Source organism: Epinephelus fuscoguttatus, linkage group LG10 (genome assembly GCF_011397635.1).
Source record: "Epinephelus fuscoguttatus linkage group LG10, E.fuscoguttatus.final_Chr_v1".
In the NCBI taxonomy this organism is placed as follows: domain Eukaryota; kingdom Metazoa; phylum Chordata; class Actinopteri; order Perciformes; family Serranidae; genus Epinephelus; species Epinephelus fuscoguttatus.
The window spans coordinates 27,568,977-27,588,975 of NC_064761.1; the positions used below are offsets into that span (position 1 = coordinate 27,568,977).

At 40.1% G+C, this 19,999-nt stretch overlaps 1 protein-coding gene across 3 annotated transcripts in view; it reads left to right on the forward strand.

Annotated features, from left to right (window-relative positions):
• Nucleotides 1-1,023: 1,023 nt before the first annotated feature.
• The window catches only part of eps15 (epidermal growth factor receptor pathway substrate 15), a 36,630-nt gene continuing 17,654 nt past the window's right edge, over nt 1,024-19,999 (forward strand). For all 3 annotated transcript variants that reach the window (XM_049589026.1, XM_049589027.1, XM_049589028.1), the window contains exons 1-12: nt 1,024-1,072; nt 4,538-4,579; nt 5,255-5,344; nt 5,437-5,580; nt 5,703-5,762; nt 7,535-7,660; nt 8,008-8,067; nt 8,432-8,662; nt 8,930-9,075; nt 11,153-11,309; nt 12,153-12,235; nt 17,128-17,200. In XM_049589026.1, coding sequence (XP_049444983.1) covers nt 1,046-1,072; nt 4,538-4,579; nt 5,255-5,344; nt 5,437-5,580; nt 5,703-5,762; nt 7,535-7,660; nt 8,008-8,067; nt 8,432-8,662; nt 8,930-9,075; nt 11,153-11,309; nt 12,153-12,235; nt 17,128-17,200 — 1,239 coding nt within the window. In that variant the 5' untranslated portion in view covers nt 1,024-1,045. The remainder of the gene's footprint in view (nt 1,073-4,537; nt 4,580-5,254; nt 5,345-5,436; nt 5,581-5,702; nt 5,763-7,534; nt 7,661-8,007; nt 8,068-8,431; nt 8,663-8,929; nt 9,076-11,152; nt 11,310-12,152; nt 12,236-17,127; nt 17,201-19,999) is intronic.

Here is a 19,999-nt window from a genome sequence, read left to right on the forward strand (position 1 = left end):
ATGTCCATGGTGCATAGTAGGAAGATGCAGTTTCCCCAGATCTATTGAAACCTGAGGTACATTAAAAAGCTCACCTAATAAAAACAATTACAAACTCCTGCCACCTGGTAGACGCTACAGAAGTGTGAAAGCAAGAACATTCAGACTAAAAAACAGTTTCTATCCACAGGCCATCAGACTACTAAACCGGTTATCTGTCTTTCTGTATGTATACATATTGGACAATGTAACAATATTTGATACTATTTGCACAACAATATTTGCACAACAAATCTGACTGTACATAATACTTGCTCTTTTTTTTATTATTTATTTTCATTTATTTTAGTTAAGTCAGTGTGTATTTTAGTGGTGTCAGGGCAGGAAGTAAGAATTTCATTGCCTGTAACCACGTTTATGTTTGCTGTGTACATGACAATAAACCTCTTGAATCTTGAAAAAGATTTATTTTGTAAAAAATAAAAATAACACATAAATATACAAATAATTAAAGAAAATGTGGTGGGGTGCAGCAGAGGGACTTTTGACCTCAGTATTTCTAAAATCCTTGCCCAGGCCCTGATTGTTGTGTTTCTTTTGTAACTTAAAAGCAGCTTGCAATTTAGAGTGCATCAATGTGCAGGAAAATTAAAGTAGATTGTCAAAATATGCTATGTATATGTATATATAGATACATAAATACAAACTACAGTGACATATGCTTCTTTTTCCACCTCTGCTACAAAATTTAAAAAAAAAAACAACAACAGAAAAATAATAATGAAAATAAAAATTAAATTAAATTAAAAAAATAAATTGAAAAATAAAATAAAATAAATAAAATAAAATGAAAATCAATATTTCTTCTGGCTTAGGGTTTGTTTTTTGCTACGTGTTTAACAGACGACAGTAAAGTCTGCTATCCAGCCATAGGTTTTATGGTTTTAGGTTTTATATTTTATTAATATTTTATTCCTGTCATAGAGGTCCGGTGCCAGGTTTTTCAGCGGCCTCTGTCTGTGTCTGGCAGCAGCGCAGCATGAAAGCAGTGGGAAACAGAAACACTATGGCTGCCACTCTGTCTCTTACTCAGGTAACACTGTCTTACAACTCAAATCTAACGACAGCAAACGTCTGGTGTCCTCTGTGTGCTCTGCTCGGAGACATTTTAGCAGTGTTAGTGAAACCGGGCGGGCGGAGAGGAGATCCTACCTCGATCCTCGTCCCTCTTTTTGGAAGTTTAGTGCTGCTGTGACTGGGAAAAGTTTCTGCCTAACGTTAATCTCTTTGGGGACTGCGTAAGGGCGTAGCTAGCTAGCTAGCATGCTAGCTAACAGCTAGTTAGTGTGCAGTGTTGGGCTGTTTTAGAGCCGCTTTGTCAAACTTCACACTCGCCATGTAACGTTACTTGGCTTCGTTTCGGTTAGGAGTGTGTATGATAACGTTTTAAGCTGCCTCGTTTTGCTACAGGCTAGTGGGTCCTGGCCAAAGAGATGTTAATACGAGATACTCATGTGTGGCTCTGTTGTGGCTTCACTGTCATATCTTTGCTAGTGCAGCCTCTGCTAACACTGTTGTCCGCTAAAACATAAAGCAAGTTACACACAGTGTACGTTAAAGCAGCCGTTGGGGACTTCATTGCTGCTTGTGTAGCTTGCTATGTGGTTAACTGAACAGGCAGTCAGTTAAATTGTATTATTACACGTAAACATGGTTCACTGACCGGGTTTGTGTTTTCCCTATGACCTTTCTGAAGTGGACACCGTTAACTGTTAGCCTGTTAGCTGCGGCGGTTGTTTTTGTGTTCACAATGTGAACAGAAAAACTCCAAATACTGTTATTAGCTGTTTAGAAACCAGAAAGAGGAAGTTAAGTTGAGTAGCCGCCAGTCAGCGCTGCTGTCACAAAATGTCACTGTGCTGCTAGCTAAATTAAATTCTGCAATTTGTGTGGAAGTGTGTTTGTTTGCACAGTAAATAAGTTATTTAGCAGGTAGCAGCCGGGTGTAATAAGTAGGTTACAGTCCCAGACTTGTTACCTGAGCCACTGTTGCCTCTAACAACAGACAGGAGCTGTCTGCCACCAGCAGCTCTGACATTATTATCTCCCTCAAATGAGTTCAAAAACCTGTGCTCATATCTCTGTGTTGTGAAACTTCATCGGTCTGTCAGGCAGTAATGTGTTTTTGTCAGCTTTACACTGACCCACTGATTCATGTTACTGGTGACATTAATGTGTCATGGCTGAATTGGGGAATTGAAATTTCCAGAACAAACCAGACTGGTGTGTCAACTGCACTGTAATGCATCTTGCTATCTGCTGCAGTTTTGTATGGCGTAGCTGGGGGAATGATTGAGGGGTGTTTTTTCAATGCTCAATTAAAGAGTCACCAGTACAATGACCCACAGTGTTACAGCCGCCAACAGTTCCAGGCACACTATTGTGAGTCACAGAAAATAAGTTGCATTGGCTAGAGAAAGATAAGTGCGTGTGGTCAGTTATCTCGCTGTAAATTGGCAGTTGACACAGCCGACAGATAAATGTGCGTCTTCCTCTCTGCCTGAGCTGTGTGTGCAAGTCTGTAACAAGACTGGCAGATCTTTGCTGTGCTCTTGTTTTACATGATGGCATGATTTTGCATGCCAATGTGTTTCTCTTTGGAGGAACACTAGGGCAGCTCTAACCACAGGTTAAATAGCCACTCCCTGGTTGATTCATAGCTCAGACAATTACTGTCCACTCCTTTCCTCCTTGGCTGCACCTGTCGATTTAAAAGCACAACAACCAATTGTAAGCTTTAGCTATATGGAGAAGGAAATGCTGATTCTTTTCCTGTTCAGCCCAGCAGTGGACAATCACGTTAGGGCCGGAAAGGGGGGTGTTTAGGAGAGGATATGACAGAAGGCAAAATTAGCTGTTGTCTGCAGAGTGACGCCCTGTAGAAACTGTCTAATGCTGAGCATCAGTAGCCTTGAGAAATGCAGCCTTTATCCTGATGTCATTACTATCTGCATGCAATTCAACAGAAACCCTCTCATCATTGTGACTCATAGATGTTCACTGAATGGTGTGTGACACATTTTGTATCTCTCCAGAAAATGTGCTCATCTTTGCCAGGAAGCAAACAAAAGCATAAATAAACATTAGTAGAATTAGGTAGCTAATACTGAGATGATTAGTTGATTGTGAAAATTAGCTGCAGACCACTCTGATAATAGATTAATTGTTTATAGACAAGGGAAAGTGCCAAACATTTGCTAGTGACACCATAGTAAAGCTGCTTTCCTTTTCATTGTATCATAGTAAACTGAATGTATCTGGGTTTCGCAGTGTTTTAAAACTCAATGATCATTCGGTTATTTAGAGCTATACGAGACAGATTAATCGAAAAGGAAAATAACTATTGATTGCAGCTCTAATCTGACGTCTAGCACACTGCCATTCCTAGAATAATCATTTGACTTTCTTAAACTGTAAGTCTATGTCTTGGGGGAAAAACTTGACTTCCGTGTCATGTCGTCTTTCACAGTAAAACAGGTCTTATTATGAGCACTGTTCTTTGGCACAGTGAACTAAATGAAGTGTTGCATTTGTTCTTTGTGTTCATTTCTCCCCAGCAGATGTTTTGGGCCGTTGACAGATAATTCAGATGTTTTAGTGACAAATTCAGCTGTTTCATGATGATGACAAATAAGGCTGAAATTTAACATACTGGTTATAGAATCTGTGTGTCTGCGTCCGCCATCTGTAATGGATCAGTCTTTCCTTTTTTTTTGTCTGACAGCTGCTTTGGCTCAGTGAGTGACACACTTACTGTAGCCAGCAAACACTTGTTGATCATTGCAGCTTGTAAACTGTGGTATTGAGAAGGAATTTTAAAGTGTTAGTTTAGTCTTTGTCCCATTATTTTTTTAAGGGTGATTTTAGGGATTTGATTAATTTCATGCATAAACCTAAAAGAAGCCATATGAGCAGCAGACACAAGTGGGAGTTATTACAGATTTAAGAGGTGCCTAAAAATGTGGTACAAGTTAAGGCCAATCCATAGTTTCTGCATCTGCGTGTCCATGAGGGTCTGCTGGGCTGTGTGATGTAAATTTCATCATCTGCCCATATCTGCGAGGGTCCATCTGGACCCCTCTGCAGACGTCCACATGCAGCCTATTTTTTGTAACCATGCGGACTGTGCGCATAGCAAATACACCAACTCCGCATGCTCCCATTACAAAATATAATCTCTTGTTTCACACTCCAGTTCAAGCCAGAACATTGTGGTCAAGCCGGCTGCGACCGCTGCACAGGGGTGGGTTTAGTTTTCAGTTGGATATTCGACAGACATTCTCCCCATACCTAGGGACATCTCTTAGTTTAAGTTTCAATCGATATTGGCATTAAGAGGACAGTTAGCACGTCTCCCAGCAGACCTTAAGTTGTACTATGACTCGAACCACATGCACGTCTGTGTGAGTGCAACTGTCGGCAGACATTCAATGTCTAAATCTTTAGCGCTGGTTGGATTCAATCTATTAACTTGATTTTTTTTTTTCTTTCTTTGCAGCTCTCCAGTGGAAATCCCATCTATGACAAATACTATCGGCAGGTATGCAAATATAACTTCCCAGAAACATAACAATGCAGATATTGGAAATTCATTCAATAGTGAGCCTAATATTATTGTTTGATATAGTCATTTTAAGATGATTAGACTAATACTTAGAGATGTTTGAAGTACAAAAATACATAAGGGAAAAATACTCACACTTAGAAAATGTATTACTTGTGATTTGGGTGTACTCACCCTTTAAACTCTCAACTAGCTTTAGCTGCCTTAATAAACTGAAGCGTTGCAGTGAGCAGTGATCTCTCTTCTCTCCTATCAGTTCCGGGTTCTGTGTCCAGTAAAGGAAGTATCTCTATGAATTAATAATGTTTTCCCTTTGCCCGACATGTCAGGGGAGCTCGCTGGGAGCCTCATGAAAGGCTACTAACAGATCCAATACCAAGCTAATGGACTGCCGAGAAAATAGCTTTGGTTTATTATCCATATTGATTTAAGTGACTCCACAATCCCACAGGGCAATTCTCACAGTTTTCATTTGTCCTTTATTTGCTTCTCTCTTTCTCCAATTCAAATATTTTGTCAGTGTTGTGGTCGTAAAGCTATAGGCCGAGACACAAATTCAATGTCCTTTTCAGCTGTTTGGATGCGTTACTGATGTTTCTGAGATGATGTAAGCTCTTATGACTGTGTATCTGGCTGTGTGTGTGCGTGCAGGTTGATCCGACGGGCAGTGGGCGGGTGGCGGCAGCCGATGCAGCTCTGTTCCTGAAGAGGTCGGGCTTGGCTGACTTGGTCCTGGGGAAGGTGGGCAAAGACTCAGATCAGTGCAGAATCATTGCAATCTCTGTCGTCTTTGCTTTTGATGCTGATGGTAATACATGTGTTTGTCCCCGTAGATCTGGGATTTGGCAGACTCTGAACGTAAAGGTGCTCTTAACAAGCAGCAGTTCTTCATAGCTTTGCGGTTGGTGGCCTGTGCTCAAAATGGCCTGGAGGTGGCACTCAAGAGCCTTCATCTGGCTGTTCCTCCCCCAAAATTTGTAAGTCTGCCACTGTGCATAACAAACACATTATTTCATTTACCACATATTTTACTCATACCAGTGAAATAGTTATCTTTTAATATGAAACCTAAGAATAACTGAGTTTTGTTTATCTCCAGCACGACACAAGCAGCCCGCTTTTAGCAGGGGTGCCCGTCGACATTCCCTGGGTCGTCAAGGTGAGGCACAGTCTATATTTTCTTTGTAATATGCCTTGATATCTTTGTCTTCCCCATAAGAGAACTGCAACAGAAAAATAAATCCTTCAATATAGCATGTATGCATGACAGTCTGATCTTTTACAATGTGTTTATGTAAAATGTCAAATAAATCAGATCAGCTCAGTATGTAACAGACATTTACAGCCGTACAACGTCAGTACTGTTTGTCCATAAACATTAACTAGTAGTGCCTATAAAATTCTGAAGGCGTGTGAGCTGCTTGACGCACAGAGCAGTAACAGCTGAAATGATTTATTCTAACAGCTGATCAGCCTGAATTTCTCTGGTGCTTGTTGCGCTACCTGTGAACATGTTACTGTATCGTTCTTCTTTTATTAGAGTAATTTTAATAAAAGACAAATTAGCTGGTGTAGTTCGAAGTAATTCATAAACTGATTAGAGTGAATAGGTAATGATGTATTGTCATTTGCCATTGTTAAGACCTCCTTATATCAGAATATTAGGTTTGCTGGTAGTGTGGAAAGACGTTGGAGGTATGTTCTCTACAAACATTGAGAAAACTGAGACATATGTCCAGGATATCCACATCTCTGTTGTGTAATACTCTCGAGCTCTTGGCACCCAACCCTTTGCATCTAAGAGCAATCTATAAAAACAGATCTATGTCCCGTGATTCAGAACTATTGGATAAAGGTTCACAAATGCATAAAAAACATAACCCAGGCTAACTTCGAGTTCTGCCCGAGGCTGTATGTTCAACATCTCACTGGTGAGCCAGGGACTTGATTCAGACCAGTGTAATGGTGGGGAAGTAAATTCTAATGAGAATCTGGAGGAAACAAGGTGAGATCTCTTTTGAGGAATGGTTCACAGAGTTGGCAAAAGTTGCATTATGTGAACAAATATCTGTCAGTTCTAAGGACAGGATGGAGAAATATGTGGAGAAGCTACTAGTAGTACATTGAATCTGGAATTGAATCATACGCCATGTGGACAGTGCTCTGTTGCATACTTTTTGAGTGTCTGAGACCTTATCTGCTGCTTGTAGATCAGAGAAGATTGCGGTACATATTAATGTAGGAATATAGATTTTCTTTGTTTTAATGTTAAGAATTACGTATGTCTTGTTATTTATGCAATTTTATATTATTGTTTTATTTAATTTTTTTTCTTCCTCTTGTGTATGCACATATATTTGATTTATTACCACTCAGTGACCCTGTTTATGTTTGGGGGGAAAAAAAGCAAAAAAGTTTGATAAAATATTAACGATAAAAAAATAAATATATATTTTAATAGCTACCTGAACCAAAATATTGGATGTTCAGTTAAAGACCAGTCATAAAGGGAGTGTCAGTACAACACATCAAGTCATTTCCTCACCTGAACCTCAGTGAAGGTTGTCGAATGTAAAGAACTGACATATGATGGCAACTTTCTCCTCTTGATTGTGGCTAGCTCTAATTGGCATGTTAGTTTTTTATGGTGCGAGGTTTCCGTCGCTTCACAGCAGTTTGACCTCAGCTTCATCCTGCTATAATAAAAGAGGCTGTATAAGCGCTGCCTACTTATTACTAAAGATGTTATTGAGGCACACACTGCTGTGAGAATTTATATTTAATTTGACTGACTGTAAAAATACATTTGAGTGTGTATAATTGTATGAAGATCATTTATTAGAGAACTTTTTTTACAGTAGCTGCATGAGGAATACATCAAGTCTGAATCATCTGTCTTTAATCATTTATATCTGTTTTATTTATTCCCAGCCTGAGGAGAAGATGAAGTTTGACTCCATCTTTGACAGTCTGGGTCCAGTAGGAGGGATTCTAACAGGAGACAAGGTCAAGCCGGTCCTGCTCAACTCCAAACTGCCAGTGGACATCCTCGGCAGGGTACGATCCCCAAATATGACACAATAGTTTAATGTATGGACAAAAAAAACCATACATGCAGGCGTTAATGGTTACCAGTTTGTGTAGGTGGCTTTATAAAAAACCCAACTAGCTCATTAAAACATCTCTTATGAAAACAACTGTACATTTATTGTATATAACACAATGTTTTCCGTATGGGTCTAAATGAAAGCTAAGGGAACAATGCAATGCAGAAAGTTGGGGAGAAATTGAAATCGGAGAGGAAGTGAGAGTCAGTAGTGAGTCAGAGCTTTCAGGGACGTGTTATTATATATCATGGTTTTGTAATGATGCATGCTTGATACCAATGTCTGTTTGTATTGAAGGTGTGGGAGCTCAGTGACATCGACAGAGATGGCATGTTGGACAGAGATGAATTTTCTGTGGTAAGAAATAAGCTAACATCACAAATAGAAACAAACCACATAGGTTACAGTAACAATTTCAGTTTAGACTGTTTCTGAACTGATGTATTCAAATCTACGGTTTCTGTCAATATATAACAGCACTGATCTCCCTGGCGTCTAAATCATATCACATCTTTTTATCTCTTGTTCTAGGAATAGATTTGAATGTTTCTACACTTGTGTGCCTTCATTATACTAACAATTTTGCAGCTATTACAGGCTGTGAAAATCATTTCTGTATCCCTGAATGGAACGAGACGCGAAAGAAGTGTGAGGATGGAAAAACCACAGGGTGTTTATCGGTAATTGTCTTCTATCATTGATCTTTGTTGCCCTTTCCCAGGCCATGTATCTGGTGTACAGAGCTCTGGAGGGGGAGCCTGTTCCCATGTCCCTACCACCTCCCCTGGTTCCACCCTCCAAGAGGAAAAAACCCTCGGTGCCTCCTGTGATGCCCCTGTTACCCTCGCCCCCCTCAATCAAAGACAGTCGCTCCTCCCACGCTGGCTCTAAGACCATGCCCCACCCCCCTAAACCCGCCCCAGCTCCTGCCCCAACACCAGCAGCTGCCCCTGTGAGTACTGGACCTGTCTCTGCCGTGCATGCACTACTTGATAAGCTTTTGGATGTTTTACTTTACCTCCACATAGCTGCAACGTCAAACATTTAAAATGATTTCAAACTGGCTAGTTCAGTGTGTTTTTCAAAAAAACAAGACGAGTGGGAGCTTGAAGGTAAGTTTTGATTTAGTGTTATCTCACCTGTGTAGGCTGTATTATAGTCTATGATGAAGAAACTTCCTTCCAGTGCTAGTTGAAAGTGTGTTTTGTTGCCTGTGCAGTGGGTGGTGTCGCCAGCAGACAAAGCAAAGTACGATGAGCTATTCAGCAAGACAGACAGTGACATGGACGGCCTCGTGTCTGGACCTGAAGTCAGAGACATCTTCCTCAAGACTGGGCTGCCCTCTGCCACCCTTGCACGTATCTGGTAAGTAAGGACAGCAAAACTCCTGTTCACCTCCTCTGCCAGCACATAAGGCTACTTCTTTAAAACACACACACACACACACACACACACACACACACACACACCAACCCTTTCACGTGGTCTTCATGATATTATTTTTATTCCAAAGAAGTTGGGTTGCTGTGTTAAACGTAAATAAAAATGATTTCCAACTCCTTTTCAACATACATTCAATTCCGTACAGCAAAAAGGCATGTAGTGTACAAACGCTAAGCTTTATTGAATTTGATGCCTGCAACAGGATCCAAAAAGCTGGAACAAGGTCACGCTTACCACTGTGTTACATCACCTTTTCTTTTAACAACACTCTCTAAGTGTTTGGGAACTGAGGATGCTAATTGTTGAGGTTTTGAAAGTGAAATTTCTTTTTCAAGATTCATTGGCATGCCATCCAAAGTCTTCAACATTTATAGACTGTCTGTGTGGAGGAATGGGCCGAAATCCCCTTTGAACACTGAGAGATTAGTTTGTTCATTCAGTAAGCATCTTGAACTTGGCACTTGCTTCTCCAAGTATAAAATAAGTTTCAGTACATTTTTTCCTGTGTCATTCCACTTTATTGTACATAATTTTTATGGAATGAAATGTTATGATTTCTATCAAAGGTTTTTTTTTTTTTTTGAGTAAATACTAATGTTTGGTCTAAATTTCATGTGAATAGCTGCATTAGAGATGTTTAATGAAAAATAAAAGACATGTTTAGTATTTATTTCCCCCCACTGTATGTCGAAAAGGATTTGCAAATCACTGCATTCTATTTTTATTTATCTTTGTAACATCGTCCCACTGTTTTTGGAATCAATGTTGTATATTTGCCAAAATTTACAAATCACGTGTTTTGCCACAAAGGGCTATATAATCTGTACAGCATATGACGTGCTCTATCCTGACACCTTGATTTGGGTAAGGGAAAAAAAGTAGGGTTTCCAAGGTCACAGAAAGGGAAATGGAAATTCATGGAATTCCAGATTCTCATTTTCCAGGCTTGGAAAAGTCATGGTGTCGGTTAAATCCTTGAGAGTTTTGGAAAAGTCATGGAGTTTTATTGTGGGTAATGAAATTGTTAAAGCATCCATCTTCCATTGATATCTTTCCACATAATGTAACATAACGGAAAATTGATTTTCTTGAACTACCAAGGTAACGTAGCTCTGTCATACGTAGATGTGTGACGTTTTGTCCTGGAGTTCGGTTCTTCCGTGCATGTATGACAGCTAGCTGGAACTATGTTTGAATGGAGGTTGAATCTGATATGTCTGAATAATGCTGGGCAAGTGGGGCAAGAAAAATAATGTTATGAAGGTGTGATTTAACACGTCATCAATCCCAAAGTTTTCATACTGGTGCCGGTACTGGTATGTTGAGATTAAGCAATTGATGTGGACAGCCTAGGGTGTTCAATTTTAATTTGCACACTCCGGTAGAAAATTTGCTAACAGGTCACCGAATTGTCAGTTGTCACTCCCCTGCTTTTTTGTTTGAAAGTTTTGAAAATTTGTCCATGAAAATGTGTGGGAACCCTGAGGAATAAACCTCAGGAAGAGGACAGAAAGACATTTAATAGAGTGGAAGGGAATCAAAATAGTTATGTTACACTCTGGAGAAACAGAATACAGTGTTAGGTAAATAGAATGTAGACATATTTGTTTGAAGAATATCAGAGTTGCTGGAGGACATTTTGTTAGCATGAGACTGCACAAATTGTGTTAAATCACAATGCAACATCAACAATAAATCCTTTACTGTCCCAAAAATATTTAAATATTGTGCCTGAGGTTATTAATCTAATGGCAATATATGGAATAAACACATACTGGTGTGATGATGTTGGTGCAGGATGGCGACAGTAGTGTTCATAGCTCTGCAGTGCGTGCTGACACATCACATCACATGGATTTTTATCCTCACATGGTTGATTGGCCTCTGTCCTGTTGTGACTGCCCCGAACATGATGATCGGCCAGGCTATCACAAATAGTCGTTGCCCGAGGTGTAAATCGTTAGTCTCTTATGTAACCTGTGTCGGTTTGTGTTCTCAGGGAGCTGTGTGACATTGGAGACATCGGGAAACTGACCCGAGAGCAGTTTGCCCTGGCGCTTCATCTAATCAATCAGAAGCTGACTAAAGGCCTGGAACCTCCGCAGAGCCTCTCCCCGGAGATGATCCCTCCATCCGACAGACAGAACATCAAACAGGTAAGTCAAGTCTATGAATAATGATCAGGGATGTCTGGATCATAACTGACTGATTTAAGTTTCTTGCTTAATTATTTTGACTGACATTTTTCCTTCTTTCTCCTGTTTTTGGCAGTTATGAATTGTTTTTAAAGCTTGCAGCTTTGTGTCTTTATTTTCTTCCTTATGCAACACTTTTATGCTTCTCCCTCTGTGTTCTCTCTTCACATTTTTACATTGCATCCACTTCACACGTGCAGTGGGATGATCCTGAGTGAGTGTGTGTGGTAGTTTACTGACGCGGGGGCATCTCATTACTTCTAATAGGCTGCCTCTCTTTGTCATCTTTCCACCTTGTCTCACGTATTTGTGTTTCTGTTACCAAAACTTAATCACATTTTACATCATACGCCTATGGGGGAAAGCTGACAAGAGCAGAGGTTGCTGTTTTAAGTATTTTGGGATGCACCGAGGGCAACACATCCAGTCTGTAGACGCAAATCAATCAGCTAAATGATTTTAATTTATTGTAGTATCCTCCAAGTAATGTTACCCCTGACGTAGTCTCCCTCTCATCCCTGCCATTTTGTGTCTCCATCAGTGGCTTCGTGTGTGAATTTAAAGCCATCAGTGTAGCTCTGTTGTTCATTTGTGCTGTGACAGTTATTTCTTTACACTGTAACATGTCCTAAATATTCAGGATTTTTCATCACCATGGTAGTAATTGTGCCGTTTTCTCAAAATGAGTCTGGGATGAGAGGTAATTTTTAGCCCACAGTATAGGACGTGTCATCATTGTTAGGGTGTTTCACCCTCAGCAGCGACTTTAACCCTCTTGTATCCTCTGCCTTGCTTCTTCTTCAGAACAACGTGGCTAACCTGGCAGCCGACTTCTCCGCTATCAAGGAGCTGGACTCTCTCAGTAATGAGATTGTCGAACTACAAAGGTAAGCTGTTGTTCTCATATTCATTTAAAAAAGCGAAAGTCATGCATATTCTTACTGAAGCCATATACGCTGATCAGCCACAACATTAAACCACTGACAGGTGAAGTGAAAAACATCGATTATCTCATTACAATGCAATGCCCTGGTGAGAAACCTTGGGCCGTGACATTCATGTGGATGCCAACAGTACTCGCCAGTGACCACCCCAGAAGGACAATATGCCATGCTACACCAAAAAAACTGCTCAAGAATTGCCCGAGGAACATGACAAAGAGCTCAATGTGTCAACCTGGCCTCCAAATTCCCCAGATCACAATCTGATCAAGCATTCAGGGATGTGTCCGTACCTCTGAGGTCCTTTGTCCGTACCTCAACTGGTCAGAGCCAAGTCCAGTCCACAATGAGGCCTTTGACCTGTTGAGGTGAGGACAAAATAATTCTGGGTGTGTCCTGTAGTGTCTTGGGGTACCTGGTAGGTGGAGCCTGTCAAGTGGTATCCACATGAATGGCCCAAGGATCATTGTTAATCACTGCACCTGTTTTATCGTTGTGCCTGAGTGGTGTGAGTGTGGGTTATGTCACTGGTGGTGACAAGGTGTAGCATAAAGATGGCCTGTCACTTATTAAGAGTTCTGCTAATTAATTTGAATGTTCATCTTTAAAAATGGGTGACATGCTATTTAAGCCTCTTCTTTTTTTGCTGCAGTGTGCTTAAATGTTATTAAAACCCAGAAAAGATGAATTTTCAGCTTCTATGTATATATATTCTTGGAAAAAGATTTTAGAAAAATTGTTTGATGTAATGTCAAATTGGGACATAAACCCCAGAAAAAAGTCTTGTGTCATAGCAGGTAAATGTATGTTTGTATCCCCTACTGACCAGCAGGATGCAGTGTTTCCCACAAATTGAGAGAACCAAATAAATTTGACTGGAAACAAGTGAATTATACTCAGTTATTTGTGAACCACACTGGGTGGAAGAGTTTAATACTAGTTCAAGTAAAGAATCTTATATTACTCACACTCTCTCAGACAAAAAATAAACATTTGTGTTTATCTTTAAGGCTACTAAACACAGCAGATGGCTTTAAAGCTGAGTGCTGTTTTACAGTGAAGTGAAAGAAGGAGTGACAGAATATGCAATACACACCAGACTTCATATATACACTTTCTCTTGACTAGTATGTTTTTAGGTCTAAAACATGTAGCCCATAAAACAAGTAAAATACTTAATTAACCAAAATATGTTTCAGTAACAAATGTAGCATTTGTAATTTTACATGTTATCTTGGTTTCACTGACAGTTGGTCTTCCGTATCAGTTCTTTTGAACTCAATTTTCATAACGAAAAGAATTCAGCTTCCCTATTCATGAAAGCTGAGAGTGAGAAGTGAGATAGTTGGCCTTCCACCCCACCCCCCATCTTTCATTACATACACACACACAGATGTGCACACACATACACACACCAGGTGACAGCTGTTCAAAGGAGGAAGGAGAGGTAAGAAGGATGGAGAGAAGTGGAAACTAAATGACAGAGATCAGAGCTTCAGACAGGCAGCAGATTGAGGGGAGTTTGAGAAGATGATTCATGTTTGTGACTGTTTCAAAATGTGGCAGCAGCCTTCTGCTCGAGATGAGGAGGATGGTGAGGATGAGGATGATGACGGGTAAGAGGAGACTGGGAATGATGCTCAGTTTGAGTTGACTGTAGGCTTGCTCGGAGAGGAGTGTATTGTTATCGAGGGAATTGTGTGTTTGATGCGAGAGGAGACAAAGAATGTAAAAATAGCTGCTGTTATTTTTAGTCGGTGTTGAAATGAATGGCAAAGATCAGAGCTTTCTCAGGTTGATGGCTGTTTCTGTTTCATTTTTTTGGTTCAGTCATCTAAATGTGAAACTGAACAGGAACAATGAGTGTTCTGTATTGTTTTACAAACCAAATGCTCAGAATGGATATTAAATGTTACCGTTTGGTTCAGGATGTATTGCTCTTAAGAGCTGAAGCAATGATACAAAATATATGCATAAATCCTATCATTAGACTGTCCTGAACAAATGTGAGAAAACAATGGAGCAGCCTCCCTACATGAATAGTTACAGGGCTTAACCAAGTAGCAGATTTAAATCAAAGTGTTGATCAGGATTTATATTTGTCAGGAGCTTTTGTTTCATTTCCTTTTTATACATTTGTTATACATAACATTAACACACAGTAATGTAATGTATTTTTATATAATATTAGCTAAGTATCTAAATGAAATCCAACACAATCTAACGATGGATTTCCAAATCTGGTGCAAAATGAACCCCCATCTGCATGGTAATATTCATAGAAAAAAATGCAGATGTCTTTTCAAGTATTAGTGTCTTTACTGAATAGTTGGAAGATATATTCATAACATTTAGAAGATTTAGCATTTAAAAAAAATTCTACGTCTGTTCATTCTGTTTAAACACGATATTTCTGCAGAGTTGCAGATAAAATAAGGCTACAGTAATATTATCAGTGTTTTACGATTTGTAGAATTAGATACCCAGTGGTGGCTGCTTAGGATTGTTTTCTGACTCGTATGATCCAAACATTTTCAGAGCATTGTCCAAAAGTCATAATTTAACAAAAAAAGATTGATGTAATTATTTCCAAAATTCCCAATGTGTTTTTGCCAAATGAAATATTCTGCTTCAGTCCATATTTGTCAGTGTTTAACCTTTAAAAAAGGTCAAGAAACTGTTTGCTTTTCTGCTTGCTGCACAAAAAAGTAGGCACGCACCTGTATTAACAGTCTAGCAGCAGTCAGAAGAACAGCATCATAATTTACATTTATTCATTAAGAAATGTTGATTTAATAAACAAAGACTAACTCATTTAAACATACAATATGAAACTTTTTTAACTGCTGTGGGTCTCTCAAGCAAAACGGTAACAAAAGACAGGGCAACACCATCATTGCAGTCAGTGTCTCGATTAGGATTCCTTCAGTGTTCTTTGCTCAGGTGTTTACCGTGAGCTGTATTATCGGCAGAGGTCACCTCCTCTCTAAAACAAACTGACTCGGTAATTAAAACCGGTAAAAATGCTGAATAAGGCAGTTTCACTTCAAGTGTTTCTCCAACATTTTCTGACATGGCAGGTGCAAAAGCTGAGTCGCCACTAATGTTTGCTTTGCTTGTTTCTTTGATGACTTCACATTAAGACGTCTGATGACTAAAATCCTTCATCTGTTTAAAACAAATGGTTAAAAACAACTAAGATCTAAAAAGTGTCTTGTAAGAATGTGGTTTAAAACTGGATGAAAAGTCAGTTTATGACAGCTTCTGGCAGATAACCACAACCCTAATGCATACACAAAAGGGATACGATACCACTGACATGCGACAGCGTGTTTGAACATTGTTAGAAAGGTTTAGACTAATATAAGTACACAACTCAACACAAAATGTATAACATTGTTCTCGGCATTTTTTAGACATAATAATGCAGAAAAGTTGCATATTATATTTTTAATTTGATGAATCATATCCTCCTGAGACCCGAATTTTTGTTTGGTATGCATTTTTAATTTCTCCTAGCTATTTAGGATCAGTAGGACCTGAGAAGTATAAAAAAATAAACATTGTCAATGAATTTAAGTTCCAGTTTCCTCAAACAAGAATATAACGAAGTCCCAATGTCCTCAAACAAGTACTTCCTAGTTAATAGCATCTTATTTCTGTTGCAAAAATTGGTCAAATTTGTTGCCATATCAAACTACCAACATTAATTATAATGTTTATTCATACATAAACAAGTTTCAATCATAAAATGTGATCAGGTTTTGTCCACTTTGTGTCGGGATCGGCTGCAGGCTGACTTGGCAAAGATGGCTGCCATCTTGATTTTACATGGATTAGTGTATTACGGTCTCACTACCACTAGAGGGCACAGAAGAGTGTCCACAGATGAGGACAACAGGCCTAAGTCACGCAGAATGAAGGAAAGGTCAAATAAAAGCAAAATGTGATTTCGTCATATGAGGACACAGGGTCTCAGGAGGTTATTATTTAAATTGAAGATTTCGTTCAAGGATTTTTTAATTTGTTTTAGGGTGGTGACATCATAAAAAATGAGGACAGATATTCAAGCTTTATTCGCAAACCTCAGTAGAAGCCTTGGGGAAAAAAAAGATATGCGGTACAGCCCCATACCTATTAAGATGATTTATATCAGGCATGATTAATGATGAGGTTTAATGACTTGAGATGAAAATGAGCTGAAATCCTGGTGTCCGTTACAGTAACAACATCTTGACTGTAACACACTAAGTACAATGGTCTTATGGAAAATAAAATGTACATTCATTAATTGTCAGTTACGCACAAGTCAGTATGTCTTCCTGCTCTTCGCCCCACCCCGTTCCATTTTCTCTCTGGCTGGGTGGATGAAAGAGTGAACCAGAGAGGATGAACATACGGGCAGCGCAAATGATAGATGTTGCAGGTTGGCTCATCATCACTCATCTCTTCTCCCTCCCTTCCTCCCTCCATCCTTAAGGCAGCCATCTGCCTCTCACTCCTCATCTCCCACACATTTGACTGAGCAAGCACATTCTCACTTTCTACAACATCACGCACACAGACACACACACACTCCACCTTTCCTCATATCACATCACACACACACAGACACACACCTGCTGTAGCTGAAGGCGTTCAGGCGACTCGCTCTGTGCTGTGGAGTTGTGATTTCAGGACATCATGGTAGTTCAAGGAGAGGAGGTGGCGGTGGTTCAGGGGCAGGGCAAAGAAGGCACAGTGGAGAACTGGCTGGGGCTGGGTGGGCTCGGAGTACCAGGTCTACCCTCTTTGTCCTTGGTGGCTAAATACTCCTGTCTCTTGTGCTGGGCCCCCAGGGAGAAGAGCACTGTGGAAGAGGAGATCAAGGAGAAGGAGGAGGCCATCAGACAGCGCAGCAGTGAGGTGCAGGTAAGGTCTTGCCGTCTCTGTTTGTCTGTGAGTTTGTCTTTGTTCCCAGTGCAGGGGACGCAGAGAGAATGAGAAATTTATGGGCAGGCAGAATCGCTAATATGACTGTGTAGATATTTGGGGAAATGCTGCTTGTTTGCTCTCTTGTTTTGTAATCAGTGCCTCTCACAGGACTGCTGTGGGAACATAGCGAGTGTATGAGCATGCATGTGTTTCTGCTGTATTAAAATCCTCGAGAGACAAAGCAGACGGTAAGAGGTGCTTAAGCAGTTGTTCACTTTTGTTGTGATGTATATACCGGAGGAGGAGATCAATAATACATTTGGCCGGCAGTCCTAGACGCTTGTTCAGAAGCACAGTTAACAGAGAGGGAGAGGCTGGTGTCCTTGTGTAGGCGTGTCTGCCGCCTGCTCCGAGCCTGAGAGATGGGCTCTATTTTGGGAGCTGATGGCTTAAAGGGCTAGTCTGCTCCGCTTTTGGGAATACAGTCGAATTTTTGAGTGCGAGGGTGGATCTCAAGGGAGCCTCACGCTGATGTAGCTGAATTTCTTGGCTGCACTGCAGGGTCACCTTAAGTGCCTTTTGGCTATTTACTCTGTATTGTGTTTTCTAAATTTATCCCAGACATCACATGTTGTCGTGATGTGTTCCTCTACCCCTGCACAGACTCCACACCAAGACTTTCCCTGCAGTCTTTCTCTAAGATTAAGAATTTATTTCTGGCGGTAGAGCTCTGACATCCATCAAAATGGCGTTGGTTTCACAAGCTAAAAGTAATTTCCCAGTGTTGTGTTGTGCTGTGGAAGTTTGAACTGAAACAAACTGTAATTGAGCTGGTGGTGAACTGCATAGAGAGATTAATGCACTGCATAGGAAGATTAATGTCACCATATCAATGTTTTCCAGCTGGTGAGAAGGGATATACACTTTACACAAGGAACAAATGTACCTTTTATTACTTTGTCGCAATACCTCACATAGGCATGTTGTGTTTAACTCAGTTTTAATGACCCAAAGATACAATATATCCTCTTGCCTAGTTAGCTGGCCATATGTAGGCGTAGGGGCACATTGTGGTTAGTTGCAGCTTTCCAGAGGAAAGCTTTTTAAGGAAAAGAGGAGTATGGGATACTGCGGTCAGGTCACACTGACCCGATCATTAGCAGGAAAGACTAAATAAGGAACATGAGCATCTTTTAGTAAGAAGAACATTAGATATGTCTGTCTGTAATGCACTGCTAGACATGAGGTAACATGAGGTAATAGGATATATCGCTGTCTGAGATTGTACATGCAGGGTATAATATAAGAAGGTAGGCTGACGTAAAGACAGACAATTGCAACTCGGTCCATTTGTATTCTGCTGTGTGCGAATAAACCTCCTGTGACTTGAACCGCACTTCGCTTAGAGTTTGTCTCAATCTCTTCAACGCCAACCTGTGCTGAGGTTTGTGGTGCCTCACTGAGTAATTATTATTTTAGTTATTAATGCACAGTATAGCCTAGATAAAAGTAATGGTAATAAAGGCGAGGAGAAAATCTACCACAGTGCATTTGTACTTGAAAGCACCACATTGGAAGAATTCAGAATTCAGTCAGTACGACCTCTCAGCTGCTTTTCCGTAAGTGTTTGAAAATGAGAAAAATGCACACAAACGGTTATTTTTTTGTGGGTATGGAAGCAGATCTAGTTGGGTTGGGTGGCATTGTGTTGAACTATTGGTTAAAGATGCACTGTATAAATTGTGACTGCAGCATTCCTGATTTGAGTCCAGCCACAGACCTTTGTTGCATTGTATTTCCTCTCCCTTCCCTCCTTTTCTGTCCCCATACAGTTTTCAGAAGCTTTGGAGTGTTTTTAGTCGTCCGTCTAAAGAAACAGACACACCTGTATTTACACAAGAGTGTCAAATCACACAGACTGCGATGTGCATGTCATAATGCAACCTCCTTCTTTTTCACATGCAGTATTTTGTTTTCTCTTGTGTGTGTGTACTGAGTGGTTTTATTCATTGTTATCTTGACAACAATTGTTCTGGACTGTCACTATAGAGACAGAGCACAACACCTTCTGTCTCAGTGTCCTCTTGAAGAAATGATCCCACTGAATGGCCAGAAGTGAAATACTTTGATATTTATTTTGCAAGTAGTTGATAAAATCACCTGGCAAGAGCATCACTTAACCCAACAAAGATCAAAACCAGGCCTTGCACAGTTTAGTGAGCTTCATCCTCCACAGTTTGTCTGGCCAAAGTAGTGACTGTAACTTATTTATGAGTGTCATTTTTCCTGCTGATGCCTCACGTCTTATTGTCTGTATCCACTATCCACTTTTGTCTTCTTTAAGGCTCAGATTTTTAGTTCAGCAGCTTATAAAACCTAGTTCTGGTAAGGGCTGCACAGTAGTGAAAGTAGTGTTTCTAGTTTAAAGTAAGGTGTGTATATGGTATATACAGTAACTAAGTGGAGTCTGTCTCATTGGCTAAATAAACACACCATTTCTCCACCATCTTTCCCCAATTCTTTTTAAAGTCGTATGGAGTATGTCATCTGCTCCAGAAGATGTAAGTGTAAAGCAGTATTAATAAAGAGGCTAGCAGTGGGGCAGTTTTTCTGGAGCCAGTATTTTGTAATGGCCTTCTTACTTGCTGTCAGCAGGATCTTTTGTAGATAGATATCATCTTTACTCAGTCCATCAGGGATGTGTCCAAGAAAAAGGGATGTGAATGTAGTACTAATACTAAAGCTCAAAGTTTTTGAAATGATCGTTGTTACTTCCCTCCAGAAAGTCTGAAGAGA